General features: G+C 40.1%; 2 protein-coding genes across 2 annotated transcripts; both read right to left on the bottom strand.

Moving 5' to 3' along the window:
- Positions 1-2,655: 2,655 nt before the first annotated feature.
- On the bottom strand, positions 2,656-4,399 carry LOC135712645 (uncharacterized). The gene is made up of 7 exons (XM_065235599.1): positions 4,372-4,399; positions 4,164-4,304; positions 4,006-4,104; positions 3,815-3,946; positions 3,415-3,639; positions 2,974-3,078; positions 2,656-2,910 (listed from the first exon to the last, which is right to left on the bottom strand). Exons 1-7 carry the CDS (start codon positions 4,397-4,399, stop codon positions 2,717-2,719), a joined length of 924 nt encoding a protein of 307 aa, XP_065091671.1. The 3' UTR covers positions 2,656-2,716.
- Positions 4,400-8,938: 4,539 nt separating this feature from the next.
- On the bottom strand, positions 8,939-9,553 carry Dpm3 (Dolichyl-phosphate mannosyltransferase subunit 3). Its single transcript, XM_065235590.1, has 2 exons — positions 9,253-9,553; positions 8,939-9,183 (listed from the first exon to the last, which is right to left on the bottom strand). The coding sequence occupies exons 1-2, from the start codon at positions 9,400-9,402 to the stop codon at positions 9,049-9,051; spliced, it is 285 nt and encodes a 94-aa protein (XP_065091662.1). The 5' UTR covers positions 9,403-9,553; the 3' UTR covers positions 8,939-9,048.
- Positions 9,554-23,482: the final 13,929 nt, after the last annotated feature.

Raw genomic sequence — 23,482 nt, 5'->3', positions numbered from 1 at the left:
CTCTAGGTCCAGTTTCACAAATGGACAATATTTACGGTTGTATTGGATCTGGATCGTCTGGAGGATCTTCCCGTCACAACCAGGGTCCATATTCCGGTATAAACATCGAATTCATTGTAATGAGACATTTATAAGTGGTTTCGAAAAACCGAGGAACTCTAGATGCAGTTTCATGAATTGCCAACTTTAAGGTTGTTCTATGGCTCCCATGGTCCATATTCCGGTCTAAATTTCAAATTAATATAATGAGAGAGAGAAGGATTAGTAATTTCCATTTAATTCCACTACCTTATTTGCTTATCCTTGACAGATACGCGTATTTCGTCTACAATGTGCAGAGGCAGACTTCTTCAGTGTCTTGTACTAATACTCGAGTATTAGTGTCTTGTAGTAAAACTCGAGTATTAGTACAAGACACTGAAGAAGTCTGCACATTGTAGACGAAATACGCGTATCTGTCAAGGATAAGCAAATAAGGTAGTGGAATTTAATGGAAATTACTAATCCTTCTCTCTCTTTTATTATACAGGTATTCCACTAAGACGCCCACATTCATCAGGATTCAAATTAATTCTGATGAGACATCTATAAGTGGTTTCGAAAAACCATGGAGCGCTAGGACCAGTTTCACGAGTAGACTTCTTTTACGGTTGTTCTGGATGGGGTGGGTCACTTCTCGGGTCACCCCGTGGCACTCAGCGTCCTTATTTGCAGTCAAACCCGGAAGTCATTCTAATGCGACATCTATAAGTGGTTTCGGAAAAAAACGCGGAATTCTAGGACCAAATTCTCGAATTGATCACTTTTACGGTTGTTCCGGATCTTCCAAAGTATCCTCCCTTAAGGTTCATATTCCGGTTAAAAATCGGGGTGCATTCTAATGGGACATTTATATCTTGTTTCAAAAAAAGAAACCGTGGAACTCTAGGCCCAGTTTCACGAATTGACTATTTTTGTGGTTGTTGCGGATCTTCCGGAGGGTTACCCCGTGGCTCCAAGGATCTATATTCCGGTTAAAACTCTGAATTAATTCTAATAAGATATTCTATAAATGGTTTCGAAAAATCCGCGGAGCTCTAGGACCAGTTTCATTAATTGATAAATTCTACGGTTGTTCCGGATCTTCCGGAAGACCAGCTGGTGCCCTACTAAAAGCTAAACTTTGCCTAAGAGTGGCTAAAAATCCGCTAATCAATTTTCCAAAAGACATCAGGAAGTCATCTCTAGGTTTCCCCACAATCAAAATTGGCCCCAAATTAGCTCCAAATCCCATATGCTACGTGTATTCGGTCCCTATTAACCTTGATTGTATTTGGTCATGTATCTAGAACCAAATGTCGAATCATAATGAATTAATTGGTGCACCTGTTACCAAGATTAAATTTCATGTTTCAAATAGAAATAGGTATTTCAAAACAAAATCTAGTGGAAATTACCTTTGGACGATCAGTTTTTTTTACTGACATGTGACTTGCAATGAATTGGTTTTGACCTGATGTTTTCAGCTTGAGTAGGTTTCTCAAAAGCTGCGCTCGAATAGTGTCCGGGTATTTTCTGCCGCAATTAAGCTTGCATTTGCAAGAAGGCTTAATCATTCGGGCGGGAACGATCCTACCGTCCTGCCGAGTATACTCGAGGCCTTTCTCTTTTTGACACTTATTTAAGTTTCTGAGTCGAGTCTTAGAAACTTTCATTTGAACAGTTTCTTTTTCCATGTTCTCTACCGCCTGAATACTTATATTTCCAGTTAATTTGTCCATTTGTATATCATTTTGTATCGGTTCGCCTGAAATTACAAATGAATATTTTTTTACTCATACGCATACATTTAAATCAAATCATTTCCACTTACTTCGCAATCGCTTTGGTGGCAAATGAATATCTTTGTTGTCAGCCAAGCGTTTACGTGCCTTGTCTACCTCACCATCCGAGTCATTATCACTGACAATTGTGTTATAGTTTTGAAAATATTCATATATAGTCAAATCATTGAGCAATGTAGGATCACCATCCGCACTCTCATTAGTATCGAAAGTGTTGTTGTCAGGATTCCAATCAGGATCATCGGAGCTTGTTTTAGAGCAAACATTTTCATCATCACTATGCATCTCGTTGTTGTCAACATGCATCACTTTGTGTTCCAAAGCGATGGGCAATTCAAAGTTTTGATTTTCGAGAGCGCCGTACATCTCTTCATTGTTTTTAGAGCAAAGTGCATGATTGCGGACATCATTCCGCCCATCATTGTTTTCCGAAGGATATTGCTCTTCAGAGATATAATTTTGAAGATTTCCGTGAACATTTGAAAGATTTGATGATTCTCGGTTCCGTGTGCATTCCGGTGCGTTCGGCAAAACAGGGCTGGCTTTGATTAAACGCAAGTCTATCGGAGATATATAGGTTTGTACTTGCTGTGGTGTGTTGTGCAGAGTTGGTAGTACCAAACATAGTGCTTTTGGGCTTGAATTATTTATTGATAGGTCCATTGCTTCAGTGGACGATTTCATTGAGTAATCGATAGGAGCCATATACGGTTTCGGCAAGTGTTTCGGCGTTGATGTGACGATTTGGTTGAAGGAAACATCTAAGCTTGCAGACAAAAAATTATCATGGTCAACATGTTTAGGTGTTGAACCAACTGTACTTTTGTTGGTAGTGAACAGCGCTGAAATATGTTTAATTAATTAATGTGGTTCTAATAATAAAAAGGAGAGTGTTAATAATTACCTCTCCGTACTTTGAAGGCCGGCTGTGATATCGAATATTTCACGATTTTCTCTCCAGGCAAGGCAAGGCGACGAGAATTGGATCCATGACGCATTTCAAAGTTCTGCGAACGTACTCTTGCCGAGCGCGTAGATACTGACAAGGATTTGTCGGGTTCTGACGTAAACAAACCATCGAACGACACTGAAATTGGCTACATTAGATATTCTGCCAGATATTAGTAATGTAAAAAAAAAAAAAAATTACCTTTCCGACCAGATTCAGTGTTAACCCTACTGAGATTCCTCAATGCAGGTTTAATAGAGGATAACCTGGATTTTTCAAGTTTTGGTTTGAATGAACCACTCGACACTGGAAATGTTTTAGTCAGATTCAAATTTAATATGCAATACTGTATTTATCTTATACCCCGTTCACACAACAACCTATATCACGTAACTTTCGCTGGAAATGATATGGATGACGATTGGTATCAAGATACTCTACATATATCGCATATAGGCTGTACTTTGAACGGGGTATAGAGGCCGAGATAGAGGCTATGCATTAATTATGCCACGCGAAATTGAGAAAATATTTAACACCCACGTTTTTTCCAATACCTAGTGCATTTCTTGTCACATCTTTTATCACCCCCGCCCACCTTAGAGCGCGACATAATAAATGTAATTGAAACACTACTCTTACCCTTTTCAACAATGCGACCTGCATATCGTTTCAATTCATTAGCTATTGTTTTACCAGGCCAATTCGACATTGGAGCTTCAATGTTGCTCAAGTCCTGGAATGCCGAGCGCGTAGAGCTAGACAGCGATTTTGGAGTTTCAATGCTGCTCAAGTCCTGGAATGCCGAGCGCGTAGAACTAGACAGCGATTTATGAAACTCCGAACTGAATGGATAGTTCAACGACGCTAAAAAAAAAATGTATGATTAGGATGATTTGTTACGAGAAATTGAGGAAAGTTTAGGCACGGTGAATGGCGACTTGACGGTACTTTTTTCTTCAAAGAATGTGAAACCGCTCTCCTCTTTTAAAGCATGACATGGGTTAAGCACAAAATGTAATATAAAAGTATCAACACTTACCCTTTTGAACAGACTGTGCATTAGAATGATCCTTATTGATGTTTTCTTCGAGTCCGGTTATTGAACGGTTGTAATCCAGCCGGGAACACGATTTCGGGATGATCTTCGAATCAAATGAACCGGTATTGGGAACTAAAATAGGAGCAATAACATTAACTAAAATATTAAAAAGGGTATGAAAATCAACTTACCATTTCCTGTTTCGATAGCAGAAATCACAGAACGGTTTGCATCCAACCGGGAACCCGCTCTGGGGACGATCTCCGAACCAAATGATCCAGCATTGGTACCTAAAATAGGTGCATTAACATTAACTTACATATTAAAAAGGGTATGAAAACCAACTTACTATTTCTTATTTCGATATCAGAAAACGTAGAACTAGCATCCGACCGCGAACCCGATCTGAGGATGCCGGTTTGTGCTACTGTGCACGAAGGCTTCAATAGAAATTTCTTGAACTCGGCTCCAAATGAACGATTTAACGGCACTAAAATAGGTTTAATGAATTTGAAAACTAGATAATATATTATTCAAGAGAACACAGTCAAGCTTACCTTTCTGAGCTGACGAATCACCGTCCATTCTTGTTGACGGTCAAAAAACAGTTGAATCTATTGATCCGTGTCGTTTCACGGTGGCGGATTTATTCAGCTGGATGACGGCAAAGAGTAGCTGCATCAGCAAGAGGAAATTGACATTTTAATTGGATCGACCAGAGTATAGAGATTACCGAAGTTTATCGTACACAAACTATGTTGAGCGACGTCGCGTATACGTATATGCACAATGTTTTCATCAGGAAAATTGCTCCCATAGCAAAATATTTTCCTGATGAAAATAAATCACAGACACAATCACACTTCAGCAATCTCTATTTACCTTCTGATTTTGACAGGTGACTTAAGTCGAATTTCGTTTATAAGACGTTTTGACAGAAAATTGTCGAAAACGATGAGACGTTATGAGCGTTACATAAGTCTTTTTACAGGTAAACCGACCAATGTCGCAAAGTAGTATTGTTGTATGGTTGTGTGGCATAAGTCGATTTTTCAATGTGCAAATTTTATGTTTTACTATCAAAACATCACCATGAAAATTTAAATCCACATTAATGTACGCTTGAGCTATCGTATCGCACGTAAATCTCGTTTTTGTTTACATTGTTACTTACGACCTAATGAAAATTTGCTCTTGATTTGCAAGTGGGTACGCAGCGCTGCCATTTATACAGATTTATCTGTATTATACAGATTTTTTAATCTTAATACAGACCCGATACAGAATACAGATTTATCACAGATTTTTAAATTACAATACAGATTTATACAGATTTTTATAAAATGCTTGAGAAAAAAAAAAAATTAAAAATTTATAAAAACAAAATAACTTGCTCGATTTTATCAGCACCCCTTCTCTCCAAAATTAATTGTTGTGCTAAAAACCATATTTTTTGCAGTGGGATCTGCTCGAGGCGTTGCTGTTTCTTTTATGCTTCTCTCACTCCCTCCAACGGAAAACGCAGTCACGCCCGTCACGGTAGTTTCGCATTGAAAATGTATTTCGTAAGAAATTGCGGATTTTCTGATATTCTCCATACTGCAAAAATGATTTTACCAGCACTGGCGGGGCGACATCTCTCGACTTTTCGGTGTAACTACCACACAAATGATGTAATTAATTGTATTCATCTATATTAAAAATATCAAATAGTAATGAACTCGTGCACTTTTTTGCATTTAAAACTGCTTATCAGGAAAAAAATGAATAGAAACTAAAATCTCCATACATTTTCAAACGGCTTCATATCACTCTTATAAATAAGTACGGACGATATCACAAATGGCGCAATTATATCCCGTATGGTTAGTACGATAGCCCGAATAGGTGGTTAAGCACTTTTTATGGTTATTTTGTATGCACTGTATTTGTAAAACAACAAAACATGATTAATTAAGAAAAAAAATCGTCAATACAGAAAATACAGATTTTTTAATAGAGTGGATACAGATTTTTTATAAAACCACCTGGCAGCTCTGTGGGTACGTGAAACTAAGATTATCTGTCACCTTGCCGGGGAGTTGATCCCAGCCCTTCTTATCACACCTTCTAACGTAACGTTAAATAGCAGACACGAAAGTCCATCACCTTGCCGTAACCCCCTTCGAGATCCAAAGGGACTCAAGAGTGTCCCCGATACTGCAACAACGCACAACACTCGATCCATTGTCGCCATGACCAATTCGGAAATCCGTACTCGTGCATAATCTGCCATAGCTGATCTGGATCGATTGTGTCGTATGTGGATTTGAAATCAATGGACAAATGATATGTGGGCACGTTGTATTCGCGGCATTTCTGCAGAACTTGCCGAATCGCGAAAATTTGGACCACGGTAGCGTGGGCACCCATGAATCCCGCCTGGTATTGTCCCACGAAATCTCTGGCAAATGGTGACAGGCGGCGGTATAGAATTTGGGAGAGTCCCTTGTAGGCGGCGCTTAGCAGTGTGATCGCGCGGTAGTTGTAGCAGTCGAACTTGTCGCCCTTTTTGAAGATTGGCCATACGGCATCTTCCAACCAATCCTCCTCCCGAATCTTGGCAATTACTGCCGGAATGGATAAAAAGGAACTCGGATCACGGAAATAACAAAAGTACGTCGTTTACAATTTGCAGGAGAGAACACATATGAGGGGGTTAGAATGAAAGGGATGTAAGTAACTTTGATTGATTCTCTTCATCGACTTTCTCTTTCGTTAATTGATGAATCTACGCGAAACTGCACCAGTGCATGCGACACCTAGGTTTGATAACCAAAACCACAAAAGTGATGATGTACTAAAAAATATTCCATACGATTTGACAGGTAGCAAAACGTCATTATCATTTCCATCTGCTGGTCGACCGTAACGTAGATTCATCAATAATTCAGCTGCAAACACATTCCTTGATTCGTGTGCCAATATGGATGCTAGATGAGCACCTTCTTTATCAAACTATATGGCAGAAATAGCGCAAAATCTGTTTATAAAGCTGTGGCTATCAAAAGAGAAAGTCGATGAAGATAATCGATCAAACTCACTTACACCCCTCTTCTTCTAACCCCCTCATAAGAGATTTTGATTTGCCACACAGGGATTATTGTTTCTCTTCGTCGATGATGTTGTCACCGCACTAGGGACTCAACACTCCTCCTCAATTTCACTCCGATAGCCGTCGGGGGGGGGGGGGGAGGCTCCCTTAGCTCAGTCGGTAAAGGCGCAGCAACAAAGCAAGACCATGCTGGAGGTGGCTGGGTTCAATTCCCGGTCCGGTCTAGGAATTTTTCGGGTTGGAAAATTTCTCGACTTCCCTGGGCATAGAAGTATGATTGGACTTGCCACACAATTATACCAATGCAAAAATGGTACAGGCATCGAAAGCTCTCAAGTGTGGAAATGCATCTAGAACACTAAGTTGAGAGCACGCAATAAGCTAATATGCGATATGCAATAAGCTTGTAATGCGAAGAAGAAGAAGAAGATGCCGTCCGAAGTTCCCGAAGCTTCACCGCTGCCAATGGCTTCATCAGCATGTCCGTTTCCATCCGTTCAATCGGACAGTACTCGACGGATACATCACCGCTCGACACAAGATCTTCAACAAAGCAGTATTTGGTGTTAATATGCTTTGACCTGCGTGAAGTCCTGCCCGTAGCAGCTCAAAACTGAAATGCATAAACATTTTTTTTTAATGACAAAATGATACACTCTTTGCACACTGTCAAAGATCATTGCACATAAAATCAACTTTGTTCAAATCAAATCAAAAATACTAGCCCATCTGGTGGCTGATGGCACAAGCTTCTAAGGCTGTGAACCATTTGCCGAGTTAAATTTAACTCGTGGTTAAAAGTGACATTTCGAAAGTTATTTTCTATGTTCGAAAATCCCTGTGCTGTCGATCGACCGGTTTTCGAGCAGAACTTAGCCAAGGTTGTCAAAATTTAACTTCTTGTCTGTCAGAAGTAACCACGCTCGGATAGCAGGGTTAATCGATAACTTTCCATCTGTCAAATTTTAACCAAAAGTTAAAATAATCCACCAAATGGTTCAGAGCCTAAGAAAATTTTATTACAGCAAACCACATTATTTTAAATGATCGACTTTCTTCGCCAGTTAGTCGTCTGTCACTTCGTTTGCGGTTACAGAGTCGCCGTCAACGCCGTCTGCGCCAGACGCAGGTGTTAATATAGTCACTATAGGTGACTGTGGGTGTTAAGTGATCGACCTAGGGAAAGCGGACTAACTCAAAGCGCAGTCAGCATAAAAAACATCGAGTGGGCTTACATTTTTCAAAACATGAAAAAGTAGGGGAAATTTTGAAAGACGATGTCGAAAACAAGCGGGAAGTATAGCAGAAGTGTCATTGTTGTTCTCGTCATATTCTGATCCTTTTAAGAATTGGATTTGGATAATCGGATTGATATGGTTCGGTTTGTTTAACTTTCTTGAGGAGTTCTTTGTATAATGCCAATATTTCCTAACATCAATGTCGTACCTGTTGTGTGGAACGTCAATGTCGTACCTGTTGTGTGGAACGCTGTATAGTTCGAAGATGTTGCTTCATTTGAAGTAGTGAAGAATTGGTCAATCTACAGATTTCTTCTCATCTAAATTTAAGCACTGGCACTACTGCAGACACGAGAGCTCACTCTGATAACATTGTCGTTAACTGGAAGAAATAATCCGGATCCGTTGAAAAACGGAATAAGCTTATGTGATCCTGCCGGCTATTTTTCCACATCCTTTTACGGAACAATTAATTTTCGAGTTAAACAAGAAACGGAAACCCTTACAAACTTTTACAATGCAGAGGTGAGCAATTTCAGGTGTCAACAATTTTTGCTTTGTTTGCTTTGATTGCGGCAAATTTCAATGTGACAGCGTTTGGAGGGGAAGACAAATATGATGAAAATATTCATTTTCAAGCAATTTAGTTTGAAAATCAAAATCGTCTGGATCCGCTCTTCCCAGTAATCGACTTTCCATCATCGGTAGGTTCTTGTTTCAACGATATTATTTATTTTAGGTTCTTGTTTCAACGATATTATTTATTTTATTTTAAACAATTAACTCTTTGTTTAAATAAATACTTCCCGGACCATAAAATCATACAATTTAAAATGTTGCCAGCAAATGTATTCCTATCCATTCAAAATCCTAGCTCAGAACATTAAAAATAATCTACAAATCTAATCGCTGAGTACCATCCCCTTACTCCGCAAATCCTTCTTGGCTTCCTTGATCTGTTCCAGCAGTTCCTTGGCGGCTTCCTCGCAGTTGTTGAAGGTAAGCGTCCGATACAGCACCACCGTAACCGAGTAAAGCTGCAATTTGATTCGTATGATTGTATTTTAAAGCAACATTGGGAACGACCGGTTTACTTATTTACTTACCCCAAATAGGACCAGCAGTATCAGCGGAGACAGTTGAATCTCTAACATGTACTGATCGAACACATCATGCTTCACCTGCCGACAAACGATGGCCAAATACACACCGAAAAACGCCACCGCAGCCATCAACCATTCCATCAGCTTTGTCATTTTAATTGCTGTTTGAAATGCTGGACTAGTTGGAAAGACGGAAACGGAATGCAATCGAACCGGCGGTCAACCCACTGGATGCTCTGTTGTAATTGGATTTGTTTATTAAAGTGTTGTTTTCTTGAACTCTGCAGGTGCACTGCACTGCACTACTCGAGGCATGTACTGACTGATTGACGATTGCGTTTGTTTTGATTACACGGTGCCGCTGTTGACGTGGTGGTTGTCAAACGCACTGGCGAACGTATTTTCTGTGCTGGCCACCAGAGGCAGCAAGTGTTTGCGAGTTCGCGTGCAGAGGGCAATACGGAACTGTTATAGGATGGTAGTTTTATGGCACCAAAAAAAGAGCGCGAAGCTGGTTTTTTATGGCAACCATGTGCGTTAGACTTTTTCAATTATATTCGGTAACTCGATATAGTTGGGCCATTGCAACTTTATTTTGAAGTTTTTTCCTCCTTCAAAAAATCAGGGAGCAAAAAACCGGATTTATTTTGTGTTCATATCAATGCGTAATTTAAACCAATAATACGTAGGTCAAATCAACTATTTAGACAATTGTTCGGAAAAATTCAAATTTCATGTGTTAGTTCGAATCGTAAACACCCCCTGAAGGTCGAATTCCGAGAGTTGAGACAGTTTTCTCCCAAGAACGGCCATCGTTTACGCATCATAGATTATACACAGTCTAACAATTAAGTTCAGCATTGTGTACCGCTTCGTTGGGCGGTACGTCGCTAAAAGCTCCGTACACACCAAGCTATTTGATGCGTGCGATATAAATTAGCGCATGATTTCTGTGTCCGATCGAAAGAGATGCCGTTCAGTTGCGGCAACTCCCTTGTCAGAACAAACATGTATGACAAGCAACTAATTGCATGGTGTGTGCAGAGCCCTATAGAGCTAAACTGCAAGTTCTGGAGATGGTTCACAATCTAAATGAACGGCTGTTGTTTAGCGAACCGTGGGACATGAAACAAAACGCAGACATGAGAATGGCAATTTCCGCACTTCGATGACTAATATTGTAATCAGGACGGCGTTCGCGGCTTGTCTAAAGTCCGGATGTTACACTCACTTTATTGTGTTGTCTGTATGTATTTACATACGCACACATGATTGATGTTTTACCGGTTAGTGCAAGTATAAGAAACGTATGCGTAGATCGCGGGAAACCCCCGGATGGGTCTATATTAGTCATGGATGGATACTAGCGCTTCTTCACTGCAGAGCATCAATGCTGGAAATTTGATGCAAGTGGAATTCGAATGACCAATAATAAGGTTAATCCCCTCAGATTAGAATGGAGTTTGTAATTCTAGCTTTTAATGTGTACTGAGTAATTAAATTTTCTTCACGTTCACTTTTAGCATCTAAGCCAGCATTGGTCTTCCCCTGCAATGAACTTTTGCGCGTTTTCTTACCCGTGTACTTGTTTTAGACGTCTATGACGAATGCAAGATGCAACTGCAGTTGATGACCGGTTAACAACAACATCAGGTTTGTGACGGACGATAGCCACGGCGTTGACAGAGATGAAGCTCTTTTGTTGATTCTTGAATTACTTGTTGCAGAACTTAAATAAACAGACATTAGCATACAGAGTGACAAAGTGGCGGGACTGTTGATGTGTGGTCGTTCGTCAGTTGGTTCATCGATATGGAATAATGAATGGCTAATTGTTGACTTTGTTACAACGATCTTTTCTATCCCGGTGCAAAGTTGGCTAATGGACAAAAGGCTTGTGCGCGCAATCTACGGTGGGCATCCGGACAGACAGATCAATAAGGTATTGATAAATTGAAAACAGCGCCAGTAAGACCCTCGAGTGAAACAACATTACGAGAACCACGTGCGTAGCTTGCGGCGCACAGTGGGACGAAATTAAAGAAAATGGGACATGGCTATTTGCGATGAAACAATTGAGTGTAGCATTTTGATGTCTACTCAAATGTTTATCAATTTTTTGAATACTTTGTTTTAGTGGTGAAAATGTTTCCTTGAGGGGAGTATACAATCAGATAAAATAACAATAACATTTTTATATCTTGTTAAAATTGATCAACATCTATGGAAATATTGAAGATGCAGTCATTTTAAGAAACTTTGCCGAAAACGACAATCTTAAATCTCTCAAGTGGACAAAGTTATAGGTTAAAAATGGGATACAAACGGTTGTACCCCCTTAAAACCGTTTTTTTAACCATAACTAGTTTGTTTGAATTTTCCCATTTTTTCAATGCTGTACGAAGTTGTAAGTGCTCTACAAATGCACATTTTTGCTGAAGGAAACAAATCGCTATCTCTTCGTTTAAAGGATTTAGGATGTTGATGTTATTTTTATTTAAGTTTATCGCTTAAGGAAAAAAAATACCACTCAAATAAAGTACTCAAAAAATTCAAAAACATTATAGAAGACATCAAATGCTACACACAAATAGCCATGTCCCACTTCTTTTGATTTCGACCCACTGTGATGCGCGCAGCTATTCTTGGGGGGCAGAGGGCTTTCTGATCTTCAGCTGATCTAAGTAACTCCACAAGTAACTCCTTACCTAGCACCGTTCGCATATAGTGGATTACGTCCGGTTTTAATATTGTTCGCTTTTGTTGTTGCTGATGTTCTTGCACTGGATCGTTACAGTTGATTGATAAAATCTTGTTTAATTGTGCAGACCGCATCATGCTGTCTTGCCGTGCGGATCTTCTTATTCGCATTTCAAGCTTATTGCTTAGGGCATATTAGCTTATTGCGTGCTCTCAGCTTAGTGTTCTACTAAATGCACTTCAACAGTTATTAATTGAGAGCTTTCGATGGCAATACCAATGCATGAATTTGTATATTGTGTGGCAAGCACAATCATACTCTTTGCCCAGGGAGTCGAGAAAATTTCCAACCCGAAAGGTTCCCTCGACCGAACCGGGAATCGAACCCGCCACCTCCGGCTTGGTAATACCATGCTTTTACTGACTAGGCTATGAGGCCCCTACGGCGGATCTATTAGCACTATTAGCATTTTGCTGAAGGAAGTGTTACCGCTACTAAAGCTACAATCAATTTAAACAGCACTTTTCACTCACTATAAACAGCAAAATTTTCTACCTTGATCGACTGTTATTCCTCTTCGATCCTTGTTTGGACTCTACCCGAGGTAGATATCAATTTGGAAAATTCCTCTTAATCCTTAAAATTCTTATAATAATCTGCTTGGAAGTCGATTTGGGGAAACGTTTTACTGCCGCCTAAGCAAAAAAGGGCAATCTCTTGATCCCCCGTTTGATGAAATTTAATTGAGCAATGAATTTGATATGCTCACGGATGATTAGAATGAGCCATTATCCAGACAAAATTCCACCAAACTTTTTCGGCCTAATGCCAAGAAGGAAAAGGTCCCCCTATTGTGATAACCACTTTCGATTTCCAGCATCTTCGCACGAAACTTCCCAAGTAACAATTTTGGTTTTATGAGGGTTCTGTAGACCATGATTTAGACTTCTAGAATGCTATAAAACACCTCTATAAAGCTTGCAATGTTACTTGGGTTTTGAAGTTTGTTAAATGCAGGTTTTTACTTCAAATTAGCCGTCGGGGTTAATGCCATGTATTGGCTGAAACCTTGGACGGATTCAAACGTCTTCTCTCTTTTTTTTTACTCACGACACCAACACAGACCGTCTGTTCAAGGCTGTCTTGAAAGATCTGCCCAGTGGTGAATGCCTGGATCAGATCAAAGATGAACTGGAAAAATTACTTGGAGTTGAATCAATCCAAGTGTTCAAAATGAAAATGAAGTCCCGTCCTGGCGATTCGCGCAACCAAGGATATGGCCTGTTGGAGTCCTTCCAACGCCCGGTCGATGTCATCTACTGTGGCGAGCGATGGATTTTCTTCGATGTTGCAGTCCATCATTCGTCCGTACTGCACCCAGTTGACATGATGGTAGTCTTTATGCAGGCAGCTTCTAGCAGGAACCACGTTGACACCGACTTCAGTCACCACCGGTTGGTTGTCGGAGCTGAGATCGTTGTGCGCCTCCGGCTTGGATAGTCCGATGTTCGACACGAAAAAGTCCAGGGTGGAGGGATTTCCTGGAGAGAAAAAAAAGTTGGTTCGTCCGAAAACTGCACAGTGTACAGTCCATGTTGTGCGTGGTCGAACAATAGGTTCCGGTTCCGCTGGTAGTTCCTCCAAGCTTCATGGCGGGCATTCAGGTCGCCCCCAACGATGAATCGGGAGCTAGTACGGGTGATGGTGGTCAGGTCGTTCTTGAATTGGATTCCTAGTCCGTTGCTTGCGGTACGCTGGCTTCTTCTTCTTATTCGCATTTCAAGCTTATTACTTAGCGCATATTAGCTTATTGCGTGCTCTCAACTTAGTGTTCTAAATGCACTTCCACAGTTATTAATTGAGAGCTTTCGATGCCAATACCAATGCATGAATTTGTACATTGTGTGGCAAACACAATGATACTCTATGCCCAGGGAAGTCGAGAAAATTTCCAACCCGAAAGAGTCCCTCGAACGGACCGGGAATCGAACCCACCGCCTCCAGCTTGGTAATACCGTGCCTTTACTGACTAGGCTATGAGGCCCCGGTACACTGGCGTGGGCAGTAAACAGCGATAAACTGGACGTTTCCAGTTGGTGATTCCACCTCCACACTAACGGCCTCGATGATAGAAGTACGGGGCAGAGTGCAGAACTTGATTCCCTTTTTTGATCGCTACACCACCCCCTGGAGCTCGTGCGATCAAGTCGGATAATGTTGTGGTCAGGCAACCAGAAAGTGTCACTGGATTTTAGGTGGGTCTCGGTCGGCAAACTCAATCTGGTTTGCTCTTACAGATCAAGCGTTCCAGGTAGCGATGGTTAGCGGTTTAGACACCATACTGGATGATGAACTTACCGAGTACTTGGATCTGTTCAGGGCTTATTGCGGCACTTACGTAGAGTACCGGCAAATATATTATATTAACAACATGATCCACCCTTTCGCTTAGCTGGCGAACCGAATTTTTAGCGATGAAAGCGCCTATGTGGCCAAAAAGGCTACCACTGTATTTATTTATCTTCCCAAGGGGTAAACCAATTGAAAATTTGCATAATATTTCAAATGTATGTATTTCCGCATATTATTTGATTTGACGACAACAGTGACACGTCAGACAAATTTTCATGTATAATACGAAATGTAATTAATGGAAATAATTTGAATTTTACTTTTGTAATAAGTGCTCACGCCCCTCGATGTAATTGTATGATTCTTGCTGACCTTTTTCAACGCTAGATGGTGGGTGAAGCAATATGTTTCGGGTCGTCATTGCAATGTTTGGAAAAGGCATGAATGGATCATATTGTTAATATAATATATTTGGTACCGGTCTTGTTGACGAAAATTTCCATCAGTTCATCCCCTGAAAACAGATCGGGGGTAGTTGTTTTGCATTGTTGGTTGTCTCCAGAATCCAGGGGGAAGGAGAGCATTGTCCAGCAGGAGATTCAGACGTTTCTTTAGGGGGAGCAGATCGCTCCCGCGAATTCGCTTGTCCGTGCGTGAAGAAGCGGAAAGTCCTCCGCCCTGAAAGCTGGGGTCTTATCCTTCCTTCGTCCTGGTTGGTTGTTGGTGTACGCCTGTTTTCGGATGCGCTTGAAATCCTCGCGTTTAAGGCACTGCTTGTTGGATCCTTGGTGAGCACCACCACAGTTGGCACATTTGGACGCCACTGCTTCATCCGCAGCACATTCGGGGGTAGCGTGGTTTTGAGCGCAATTGCCACAGCGTGGCTCAATGTTGCACTTTCGGATGCCGTGTCCAAAGTTCAGACACCGTTGGCAATGAGTCACATCGCGATGGCCGCCACGATATGGCTCCCAGCGGACGACGATGGAATTGATGGAGTGGATGGCTTTCAGCGCGTTGAGCGTCACCGTTCCCTTCTGGAAGTGTACCAGGAAAAGGCAATCCGGATACGCCTTCACATTCTCGTCCCTCTTTGTCAACCGATAGACGGCGATTGGGGCCAGCTTGTACCGGTCGCTGATTTCATCTTCAATAAACTTCGGGTCGATGTTTGGTAGGCTCTGATGACGACCTTGAACGGTTTGTGACTGGGAATGGCGTGGGTGAAGAATTCCACCTTGGCAGTCCTCAGGTGCGCGACGACCAAGTCATACTCTGGTTTCGTACGGAGCACCACCTTGGTGCCGACTCTGCCCAATTTGCATTCGGCTTTGACGCCCAGCGACGACAGATCCGCGATGAGCTCGTTTAGATGGGTATTTTGAGCAGAGGCCTAAGACCTTCAGGTTCAAGCAGAACGATGTGCAACCAAGTTGTACTGGGTTTTGGAAAAACGTTTATTTCATGAAAACAGAGATAACATTATCATTTATCGGCCCATGTGTGTTGTTGAATGGGTGCGATATCCTACGCAGGTGTGGAAGCTGCCTTCCTGCACATTCGATTGCCATCAATGGATGGCAATCGATGTCCGTCGGTGATTGGCACTAGATTGCGGAACAGAGACCGACGTTAAATAAAAGAAATGAAGATTATCATTTGTACATTTTTCAAAAGTTTTTTATGGAAAATATTGCAGCAGATTTGTTATGTAATATCCTATCGATTGGCGTATTTGGATTTTAATTTCATCAATAAATGACAAAGTTACAAGCGTTCAAAACCTAACACTATTTCACCACACATATGTTTTGATTTGCACCCCAGTATAGTCGATAAAGACGTAGTTCTACGTAAAAAAAGGCAGCGAAAAATGAAAATGATCAGACTCCCCATATTTGACAACATTTTATAACATACGGAACAGCGTAGAGAAGCAATCGTTTATTATTTGCCAAGAAACGGACTGACAGTTATTCCCATGCATCAATTGAAGAAGGTAGGGGAAATTTATCTAATGTTGGCCTATGAATCTAAGATTGGGCCCATCGCTAAAAATCTGCTATTTATCATTGATTTTTAGATTGATTTACTTCCCCATATTGTAGGTTATTTGACACTTTTTCTGAACCCTAGTGCCAACATCTTGGGTTACAGAATGGCATCGGACATCGATTTTTGGCATCTACATGTCGTCATCGTTCCGAAAATACCCATATTACATTTCTCAAATAATGTTTGATCCGTTAAAAGATAAACTCTGATAAAGTAGCGTCAATATTTGTCTCCGAGCCAGAGACCTCGCGTATCTTTTGAAAAGGGCCTATCATCTTCTGTTGACATAACTTATCTTATACCCCATTTACATTACAGCGTATATCACGTAATATAGGCTGTCTTGCAATGAGCACTCATACATCTATTTTTCACTGGAAATCCTATGTATGAGTGCTCAATGCAAGACAGCCTATATAACATGATATAAGCCATAGTCTGTACGGGGTTTTAAATGTATACTCGTTTTTATTAAAAAGGCTAACTCTTCGACTGAAGTGTAATAAAGAATATCAGTCAAAAAAAAAACATCTTTTGATAGAACAGTGTCAAAATCTAAAGAAAATTCAGCAAAGCTATTCAAATTTTGAATGAGCCACAGAAAGCTCTCACCTCTCACGTTTTGAAAGACGAAACCGGCGCAACCATCGGTAATTGAGACCATTGCAACTGGCAAAAGTGTGAGAGCGAGTAATATTTTCTCTTCCTGCAGGGAAAGGTGACAAAATTTACTATTTGACTCTGTTTGCCTATAATAATCAAATGTCCAAGTGCACAGCGAGATGTGCACGCTTTAGTTACTACCAATATCACCAATATTCTTCGAATTCAAACTCACACATTCAAGCCGCTCTGCAAGTATGATACACGTCCAAAGCGTATCAGACTGCTGTTTCCTTGTTGCTCCCGGTTAGCTCCCGGTTAGCTCCCGGTTAGCTCCCGGTTAGCACGTTCTTGCTTTCAATTAAGATTAAAGGCGTAAAGTAGAAATGCAACACATCAGAATATGCTTTGATAAGCAATATGTATATGGTATATAGCAGTTGTAAATAGTAATTATAAATAGTCTCCTTTTTCCAATTTCAAATATTCTCTAAACAGGCCCGATAGGATTAAAAACTGTAAATAATAAGTTTCCCACTTGGGTCTCGTTCAAATATTACGTAACTCGAAAAATTTCTTTTTTATAAAACACCCACCTCCATAAGGACTTGTACACTGAGACAAAAGAACGTAAGATTTCCATATGAACTACTTAGAAATTTTAGCCACAAGAAATCGGTATGATAATAAACCGAAACAGACTGGAACCAAACAACGGACATTGAAATTACGGGGCCCGTGTGTTGACCACTCGTCTTTTAACTGTTGGGAAAATCAAATTATTAATGGCGTATAAGAGTTACCTCATGTTAGACGAAAATCATTAATCAGTAGTGAAGTGGTAAGCGTGATTGCCGCTCACTACAAAGAACCTGGGTTCAATACCGGTCGGCGCCGTCGGGATTTTCTAAGACATAAAATCTCTGATCACGCCTTTCTTCGCAAGGGAAGTAAAGCTGTTGGTCCCCGGTCCATGAGTTGAAGGGACGATAGGTTGCGTCCAGGTGTGAGAGCTGTCTCTCTGGCGTCGGTAGCATTGGTACTCAATCAAGGAAAACAAAAACTAGGGGCAACCCACTCTAAACATTGTATTTCTATCGATATACCTATAGATACCTGGGAATATTTATAAATACTTAAGAAATACTTATGAAATATCTAGCAATGGTTTGTTTGCTCGGTTGCTATAGCCTATAAACAAATTTCATTTGTCTGTTTATCCGACGTTTGGATTCAAATCTTATCTGATTTTGTGTACATTTAACATTCATTATAATGTTTTTCGTTGCGTATAATTGTGAGACGATAGGAAAAGACACAGTGTTCAGTGTCCCATAATGAAGAGGGCCACGATGGAACAGCGGATAGAGCAAAACGCATAACAAAAGGGTGGTGGATGAGCTATGATGAAGAGGAGAGAAGGTCAATGAGTCTGGAGCTGTGGAACAGAGTGGATCTGGTGAAATTTGGATGGGGTTCAGAGACGTGAGGCACGTTGTTAGAGTGCACTTTTGGAAGGTAGTGTGTGAAGAGCCTATAAGGCGGTGATAGTGTGCCTTTCGGAGACCGAGATTGCAATCTCTGGGACAGCTAACGTCCGTGGTCTCCCAGGATCTGTGATAAGTTCACACTACAGCCGCCGATAGCCACGAGGATTATAGCTTGACATAGACAGCGGTCGGTCTCTCTATTGCAGCAGCGTAAGTGTTTCACCTCTCGCCCGCCATTGGATCAATAAAACCATTCAATTAAAGCCTAACCCTTTTTGTAAAGCTAAATTAACCCTTTTTGTAAAGCTTCTCATAATTCCGAAAACTCTCCCTACCTCGCCAACGCCCGGAGACCCGGAAGCAAAACAAGCCTTTGGTGCCCACCCCAACAACTGCCGACTGGCTTAGACCAGCAGTCAGGGATGCAGACACGTCCCCTTCAGAGACGGCGCAGAAGTCCCGGTGTCAAACAGTTGTGAGTTTCAATATTAATAGAATTAACTACACGCAACTGACCGTATCGTACGTGACTCTTTGATCCAGTCCCAGGAGGAAGCTATACTGATGGCCATTGGAACCTTTCGACTATTGCTCGTTTAAATGTATCGTTCAAAATACAGATCTGGAAATGACTATCTTGTTATAAGTGTAGTTTTCACGGAGGTTTTCACCGAAGTTTTCACCCACTAGGATCTTGATCCTGTGATAATGACTACGAACATTTAAGCTGATGGGAGCTGGTATCGGAACTTGCGGCAACCGGAGAGCCGAGTCTCATAGCTTCCGTAGCATTATGGGCCACAGAAATGAACAACATTCCCATGGATTTCCTCCCATACGATGCCCTTCTACTTGAAGCTCATAAAGGTCGCCAAGTTAGACAAGTTCAAATCGAAAATTCGGTTCAGAACAAAATTTAGAACGGTTATTAAAATTGACTATCATAACATTCAATTCACCTGATATTTTTCTTACAGACGCTTACTTTGAACATTCCCATGTGGACATTATGGTCCTAAAGGTTTCATTTAAAAAAAATCTATTATTTCACCCCAAAAAAACCAGTAGTGTTGGAACCATTGAGTTTGAAAGCATGCATTAAGCACTCCTCGCAAAAATTAGAGAAAATGTACTCCCCCTTCCCATTCGTCACTTTGTTCCACTACCTAATGCATTGGTTGTCACACATTTGTAACACCCCCCTCAGAGTGTGACGTACTTAATGGATGCTCCCTTAGAGGCTTGAACCAACAATCAATACGAAACTAACGATTTTAAATTGGGTCACTACTTTAGTAGCCTATTGGTCCCAAGCAAACGATTAACGTACCCTATTCTAGTTGAAATTCTATTACTACACTATGTTTGTTTTGATTCGCTATGAAAGTTTGACAGACAACATCAGGGGTGTGTGGATTCATGCAGAACATGCAGGGGTGAGTGAAATAGCTTGGGACTGCTTGGAACCGTTGTTCTAGTACTGAGTGAGCCAAAAATAATAATGATTTTCTTCGGGACCCAGTGGTCTTAGAGTTACCTCTATGCTTGAACTAGCTTCTAGTGGGTAGTTACAATGATTTTACGCCACTGATTATAAAAAAAAATGTGGCGATATTGGGGACATGCTCATTAAATGGGTTAATGAACTGAACGTTAACCTTACAAAAATGCTCCATTTTCCATGTTTCATTTTATCGTTTAAAAAACCATATTGTTATTTTCAAATTATTGTTATTTATAGATTCGGTGGTTCGGTAAACTATGATTAGTCTGTTAAATGTTTAGTAGTCTTGAGAATAAACAGTTTCATTGTGTTCAGCTTTTATTTCATAATATACAGGGGTTACTCAAATTAACTAGGATAGGCAAATTTTTGGTCAACTTTGGAGTGTTGTAACTTTGTCAAATATGATCCGATTTTGAATCTTCCAAGAGCATTTGACTTGAAAACTTATTTGACGAAGTTACAACACTACAAAGGTTGACCAAAAATTTGCCTATCCTAGTTATTTTGAGTAACCCCTGTATACAGTCAACAACAACATACATTCTTCCACAAACATGAAACACTTCCATATGATGAACACGCTAGACTGACTGTACAGTAATTAAATGTTCTTTAATTGTAGGGGACTGTTCACATTTAAAGCTCTTTGGTTCCACAATCGTCTTCTAGTATTCTGATGTTAGAGAAAACGGATCAAAAAGACCGTACTTCACTTTCACATTTTAGATCACTGAAAAACATACATTTTGTTATATCCTTTCGTAGGCAGATTTGAAATACTTACCCCTTACAATGAATTCACACTTCAGTTCAAATAAACTAATTTTATACTCAAAAAATGATCAGATCACGCGACTAAAATTATCGAACTGATGGAGCAACAAAACAACAAACACAGCACTAGCAACCGGTCATAAACAAACGTTACTACGATGAAAATAAAACCTAGAAACAAAATACTTAAAAATAATTAGCGATACTTACGAGATATTTAAAAATATTTAATAAATATTGGAACTAAAGTTTAGAGTGGGATGCCCCTAGGAAAAAAAAAATCATCAGTCACACTTATGAAATTCGAGCTTTATGAAATTCTTAAGTCAGTATATGCGGGGTTGTAAGCTCGTAGGGTTACTAGAAGTTCAAATTAAAAATGTAAGTATGATTCAGATTAGTGGGGGTACACGGTATGCGATAAGAAGAAGATTTTTAAACGTATGTTTACCTAGAACTTCAGGACAGTTTTATTATTGTCAGGAAAATTACAGGAATTTTATAGAAGTTCTGAAACGTCCAGGCAAGTCCAGAACAAAAATCAGAGAAGTAAGAGCTTTTAAGAGTAATTTCAAAAACTTGCAACGCACTTTAGGGAATATCCAAAACATTCAGATAAATTTTAAAACTAAGTTCAGAGCTGAATTCAGAACACTAAATGGCAGTCACATGAACTTCAGAGAACTTCACAATAGTTCCATTAACTTCAAGTTAATTTCAGGAACTTATTAATTGCGGAAATTTTAGGGAAGTTCCGAAAACTTCATGAAAATGTTAAGAACTTATTTTTTTTTACAATTACTTCATTTGTACAGGCTCAATCAAACAAACTTTACAGAGCCGAGCTATCATTTTCGTTCTACATTATTACTGTCTTATATTTAAAGTTAAAGGAACTGGACCGAGTACTAGCGGTTGTCTCGAGGTTAGAGAATATTTACAATTTTTTGGATGGGAAAAGGGAATGTTAAGAACTTATGGTCCGTTCAATTTACTTCAGAAAAAAATCAGGAACTTTAAAGATGTTCCAATAAAAAAGTCCAGAAACTTCAGGTATGCAAGGCCCTGAAGTTTCTGGACTTTTTTATTGGAACATCTTTAAAGTTCCTGATTTTTTTCTGAAGTAAATTGAACGGCCCATAAATTCTTAACATTCCCTTTTCCCATCCAAAAAATTGTAAATCTCCTCTTCAGTCCGTAAAGGCGCAGACCATGCTAGAGGTGGCCTGGATTGGATTCCCGGTCCGATCTAGGAATTTTTCGGGACAAATTTCTCGACTTTTCTGGGCATAGAGTATGATTTTACTTACCACACAATTATACCAACAATCAATACGAAACTAACGATTTTAAATTGGTTCACTACCAAGCATGGGACAAATCGTTCCATTTTGCATTCTCAACTCACTCACACGCATACAACATCAGAAACGAACAGCAGCTTGTGCGAGCCGAACTGATTTCGTTCGTAATCGCATTGCTTCTATTTTCTTCGATGAATGCAGAATTGAGCAAAACAGACAGCTGAGCGTAACATGAATGATTCTGAGTGTAGTAGTGTGGATGATGCCTCTCTTATTATTTTTTCCATGCTGAGCCTTTTACGATTGCATTCTGCTGAGTGAGTTGAATGAGAATTTTGCAGAAAGAATCACTTTTTATTTTCTAGCTTTAAACATACATTGACACATTTAAATCGCTATTAATATCGAGAAAACTGTTATACTGTAATAAGCGTCACGCAAATAACTTAAAACTGCTGTGGCCAATTCAACTGATTTAAATCAGTGAGCCAAAAACTATCTGACTCGGCTATTTAAATCGTTAGCATTCGGATTTTACGCATTCAATCTGGTTCTCCCTCGCTAGAGAAAATTTTTCGGCTGCCTTTCAGTTTATCCTTATTTCCTTCTACTGCTGTCAGTTCTGAGTCGAGCTGCAGAGTCACTTTATAGGAAGAATTTACCCTCGTTCTGCAATCTGTTTGTAGGCGAGGATGGCTATTTTGATTCTGTGGTGCTCGCGCGAGTGAATGAATTTTCCCATGCTTGCTCACTACTTGACTAGCCTACTGGTCCCAAGCAAATCGATTACGTACCCCATTCTAGTCAAAATTCTAGTATTACACTATGTTTGTTTTGATTCGCTATGAAAGTTTGACAGATAAAATGAGGGGTTAGTGGATTTTCCTATGTTTCGAGGGGTGAATCGATTAGCTTGGGACCGAAGATAGTACCAGAGCTGAGACAAAAAGTTGAGCACGTTTCTTCGGGACCTTCTGGTCTATGATTATACTAATGCAAAAATTATACAAGCATCGAATGCTCTCAATTAATAGCTGTGCACGGTGTAAGTTAATATGCAATAAGCAATAAGCTTGAAATGCAAAAGAAGAAGAAGAAGAAGAAGAAGAAGAAGAAGAAGAAGAAGATAAACTTCAAAGAAGTAGGGAGTCTCCTAAACGTCAGCGGAAATTTTAACGATGTTCCTAGAATTTATGAAAAATGTATAAAACCTTTGTTCCATTAACATCAGAAAAAACTGCGGGAATCTTTGAGAAGTTCAAGGAATTTCTAAGAATTAATGAAGTTTCAAAAACCTGAGGGTAGATCAGAATTCTCCAAGAACGTCTAGAACTACAGGGAAGATTTAAGATCAATCAGATAACTTCCAATAGCTTCAGGGCAGCTCCATAGATTTCAGGAAAATGGAAAAACTTCAGTTTAGTTTAATGTGGTTTAAGCATCTTAA

Source organism: Ochlerotatus camptorhynchus, unplaced genomic scaffold (assembly GCF_037179485.1).
Source record: "Ochlerotatus camptorhynchus isolate MF236.1 unplaced genomic scaffold, CSIRO-AGI_Acam_v1.1 ptg000498l, whole genome shotgun sequence".
Taxonomy (NCBI): Eukaryota; Metazoa; Arthropoda; class Insecta; order Diptera; family Culicidae; genus Ochlerotatus; species Ochlerotatus camptorhynchus.
This window is presented reverse-complemented; position numbering and strand designations above follow the sequence as displayed.